At 60.8% G+C, this 4,181-nt stretch overlaps 1 protein-coding gene across 1 annotated transcript in view; it reads left to right on the forward strand.

Moving 5' to 3' along the window:
- Nucleotides 1–4,181, forward strand: part of LOC104622153 (maestro heat-like repeat-containing protein family member 1) — a gene marked incomplete at both ends in the record, with an annotated part of 11,688 nt that overhangs the window by 1,588 nt on the left and 5,919 nt on the right. Inside the window, 5 exon segments of the mRNA XM_010288844.1 lie at nucleotides 266–304; nucleotides 307–366; nucleotides 1,582–1,660; nucleotides 3,044–3,157; nucleotides 3,499–3,572. Of these exon segments, the coding sequence (XP_010287146.1) occupies nucleotides 266–304; nucleotides 307–366; nucleotides 1,582–1,660; nucleotides 3,044–3,157; nucleotides 3,499–3,572 (366 nt within the window).

Raw genomic sequence — 4,181 nt, forward strand, 5'->3', positions numbered from 1 at the left:
GGCCGGGGGTGCCGCTCTGCCCTCTCTGGTGCCCCCCTGCCACAGCATCAGGGGAAGAGGCAGCGCTCGGGAACGCCCGAGCTGTGTCCTTCCGTGGAAGATGGGTTATGCCGCTCGCTGCCGCTGTAGTGTGTTCATGATCCCTGCTCTTGCCTGCAGTCCCTCCCCTGGGGCTGGCGTAGCACGGGGGTCCCGATCCTCTGTCCTGCTCTGGAGTCCGAGTCTTTTCCCGATGCTAACTGCAATCCGGTCTCTTCCCGAGCAGAGCCTCTGCCAGATCCTGGAAGCTTCTGTCAACATCGGCAGGCGCAGCCCCGCAGCCTCGATGTGCAGCTGGACTCTCTCCTGGGCACCCTGCACCCCCAGGTAAGGGCTGAGCAGGGAGCAGCCGCCCTCAGGAGAGTGCTGGGGGGAAGGTGGGCTTGTGTGAGGTGTGATGCTGGAGCCTGGCGTGGTCTGCAGGGCTGGAGGCTTCCCTGGATCAGCCTGAGGTCGGGGCGTGCAGCCTGCTCGGCTTTTCTGTGCCCTGGTTGTGCCTCTCTGAGGCTCTCGGCTTCGCGGCTCACCAGTGCTGTCGCCAGCTCTCGGGCTCTGGTACTTGATATATTGAGGGGTCACATGCACAGTCAAGTTGTCTGAAGCGAGAGCAGCTCTGGCTGCACTGTTATGCAGCAGATTGAAAACAAACGCCTCGAAATCAATGGACCTTTTAGTTTGCTCTTTGAGAATAAGCGAGGGCATTGACTCGCCACGGAGCAGTGACCGTGCAGGAGCCCTTCTCCGGCTGCCGAGCCCAGACTCCTCCTCAGCTGCTCTTCAGCTGCAGGGGTGCAAGGTCTGTTGTATTGCTAAATTCTTAAAATCATGCTCCTGGGGCTGAAAACAGGTCTGAACACTTTTTTTTTTTTAATACTTAGTTGACTCTGAGTCATGGAAGCGTCCAGCAGAGAGGCTGTCCTTTAAACTGCGCACTTTAGCGAAGTGACGCATAACAACCCCGCACAATAAAGGTGCCATTTGTAGGAACTGCTTCTTGCTGATGGGCTCAGACAGGCAGAAGCTGCTCGCGGCTGCGGAGGGGCGGCTCTGGGGCTGCGGGATGTGGCTGGCTCTGGCTCGGTTGCAGACCAAAGTATCTTGTTGGCGGACCAGAGTAAGCAGATGCACGTTGTCCTTGCTGCGACGTAAATTGAAGTAAGAGCCTGAATTGTTTTAATAGCACCTGGAAGGGCTGACGCGTTTTGAAGAGATTCCGGAGGAGGTGGCCAGCAGTCCTGGCTGGGTGATGGGGCACGTTTAAACGACGGAGGAGCCCACGGCTCCTGAGTGGCCACCTTGTTCCCAAGTGGGCTCCCTGCGATGACTTAACGTGCTGTGAGCACAGGCAGAGCTCTGCTCGGCCAGCAAGCACCGCTCTGGGCGCCCGTGTCGTGGGGTGCTGCCACTGCCACCAGCCCAGGGCTTTGTCCCGAATCTCGGCACCATGCCTGTGCCAAGCAACCTGCTGCTCCCGGGCTGGGGCTGCAGCCTGCCGGCGCCCGTCCCGGATAACGTCCCTGACCGCAGCTGTTTCTCCAACAGATTTGTGCTCCTGCAGATCCGTCTGTCCCCCTGACTGTTAAAAATCACACGGAGGTTCTTCGGTGCTTCACCGTCCTGGGTAAGGGACGATGTGGCGCGGCTGTCCCAAAGCAGGTCAAACCCCTTGGAGAGGTGGTGGGTGCGCTGCGCCGTGGCTGGTGTTCTTCCCAGTGTTTTCTGGTCCTCTCCACGGAGTTCTGCGTGGTGAACGGAGGGGTTTGTTCCCCCTGGTCTCAGCTGCGCTTGGGGGATGTCGTGGGCGTTTCTTAGCCAGGTGGGGAGGTGGAAGGGAGGGAGGGGTGGTGGCTGCTGTCCTGGCTCTAGCCCACGGCCTCAGGCTTGCAGAAGGCAGTAGCTTTGCATGTCCCTAAGAGGGGCCGTCCAGGGAGAGCATCTCGTGCTGGAGCTCTTTGAGGAAGAGTATGGGGCCAGCTCCACTCCCCCTGGAGCTCCCTGCTGGCTCAGGCCTGATCGTCCCCTTCCAGGGACCTTCCCGAAGGCGCCTGGCTCAGCTTCAAAGGTTTCCTCAGGGCCTTTTGGGCCGTACCAGCCCACTGAGACCTCTGGGGCCAGGTTCTGCAGCATGCCGTGCCTGCGGGCCGGGGCAGCAGGCAGCGATTGACTTCGGGGGTACCCTGCTCATCCGAGCTCCTCGTTGCCGTGTCTCGTGTACGGCTAACACAGTTGTTATTTGGGGCTACTGCAAACGTTCAGAGCGCAGTGAGGTGCCCTGTGGCCAGACTGAGCAGATCATGGTAACAGGGCTGTCTCCCCTGATTTGGGCTCCCCTCGCCAAACGGCTGTGACACAGACAGAAGCGCGTGCAATTGCCAGGAAAAGAGCAGTGGTGTGACAAGCTACTGCATGTGACAAGCTGCTGCTGAGTCACGGCTGGGTGACGTCCCTTTCCTGCTAGCGCTCGTGAAGGCAAACTGCAGCCGAGCTGCCTTTGCCTGAGCAATCTTCAGGCTACCCGGCCTCGGAGCAGCCCATGCCTCCCGAATGCCCCCGAGTGTTGCTCTAATTTCAGCATCCATAGACTGGTTTTATTTTTAACAATCAAAATGTTTTGACAGAGGGGGCAGCACTTGTTGGAAGGTATAATTTAAACTCCTTCAGCTCCCGAGAGAGCGCAGGAAAGGTGCTGAAAGTGCTGGAGAAAAGCTCGGGTCTGGATGTGAGGAGGAGGATGGGCCGGTTAGCCTGGCTCGTGGGCTGGCATGGCAGCAGGCTGCTTCCCCGGGGAGCTGCCTGGCCCGGAGAGGAGGAGCGGTGCTTTCCCAACACGGTTTGATGCAGCAGGCAAAGCCTTGCTGCGCGTGGCAGGCACGCAGCCCCCCGTCGCACGTGGGGATACGTGGGGCGGGACGTCCCCACATAGGGGATGCGGTGCCCGCATCCCAAATCTGTGTGCTGTCCCCGGGGCGATGCGCATCCGTGATGGTTGGTTTGGCTCCTGCAGCCTGTTCGTTCCCTGATCGCGTGCTGGCCTTCCTCCTCCCGAAGCTGGAGAGCAGCAACGAGAGGACCCGCGTGGGGACACTCCTGATCATGAGGCAGATCATCAACAGTGCCCGTGAGTACCGGGGCGGCTGCCCCCCGGCTGGCCACGGTCCCTGTTGGGGTCCTGAAGCCGGAAGGTGTGGAGGGTCTCCAGGCCAGGCTTTCTCCTTTCTCCGATGGGTCCCTTTCCGTGAGTCCCCTCGTTCCCCTGCTGCGACCCGGATGAAGAGACGAGCCCACCCTTGGCTGCAGGGTCAGGCGAGAAGGAAGCCAGTCTGGTGGTCCGGCCAGCCGGGAAGGGGGTGAGGGACAAAGCCCTCACGGTCAGGGAAGGGGGATGTTCGGGATCAGCAGCGCTGTCCTTGGCAGCTCAAGAGCATCACCGAGCTTCACAGTCTGTCTGCTTTTTTTCAGCCTCTCAAATGGAGATTAAAAAGCCCTTCATTCTTTCATCTATGAAACTTCCCCTGCAAGACAGCAACAATAAGGTAAGCTGAGCTGCTGCTCTTCCAGAGGTACTTCAGGGGTGGGGGGTTATTTCTGGGGCCCTGCACAACCGTGCCTCTGCCAGCCCGGCTGCCCTCCGCCGCCTCCTGTTGCTCACCTCGCTCCTGGTTGGGGTTTTGGCAGTCGCCAACATGCCCAGAAGACACCCTCCCAGCAACAGGGAGCCCACGGGGGCTCGTTTTCTGTCTGTGCCCTGTGCAAAGAGCACGTCTGAGTGCAGGCGGCCCTTCCCAGCAGGGAGTCTCGCCGCCGGGAAGCGTGGCCCTGCCTGGGGTGCCGCATGTAAAGAAAACGCGTGGCCCTGCCAGCAGCGCCGGGCTGCTGGTGACTCGGCTCTCGTGTTCTCAGGGCGCGTCCCGCTTGCGAAACACAAACTTTGTTTTGCCAGACGTAACCGCGTGCGGCGGTGGGCTTCTGTCCCGTCCCCTCTGGACGTGAGAGCGGGCGGCTGACCCCGCTGTCCTCTGCGGTGCCCGGCTGCTGCTGGCAGAGCCCAAACCCCGTTGAAGGGCTGTGTAGGACCCCTAATAACGTTCCCCGCTGCTGAGGAGGTGGCGGCGGGGAAGGGGCGCCGGGAGGCAGGGCCTGCA

This window comes from Phaethon lepturus, unplaced genomic scaffold (assembly GCF_000687285.1).
Source record: "Phaethon lepturus isolate BGI_N335 unplaced genomic scaffold, ASM68728v1 scaffold25110, whole genome shotgun sequence".
Taxonomy (NCBI): Eukaryota; Metazoa; Chordata; class Aves; order Phaethontiformes; family Phaethontidae; genus Phaethon; species Phaethon lepturus.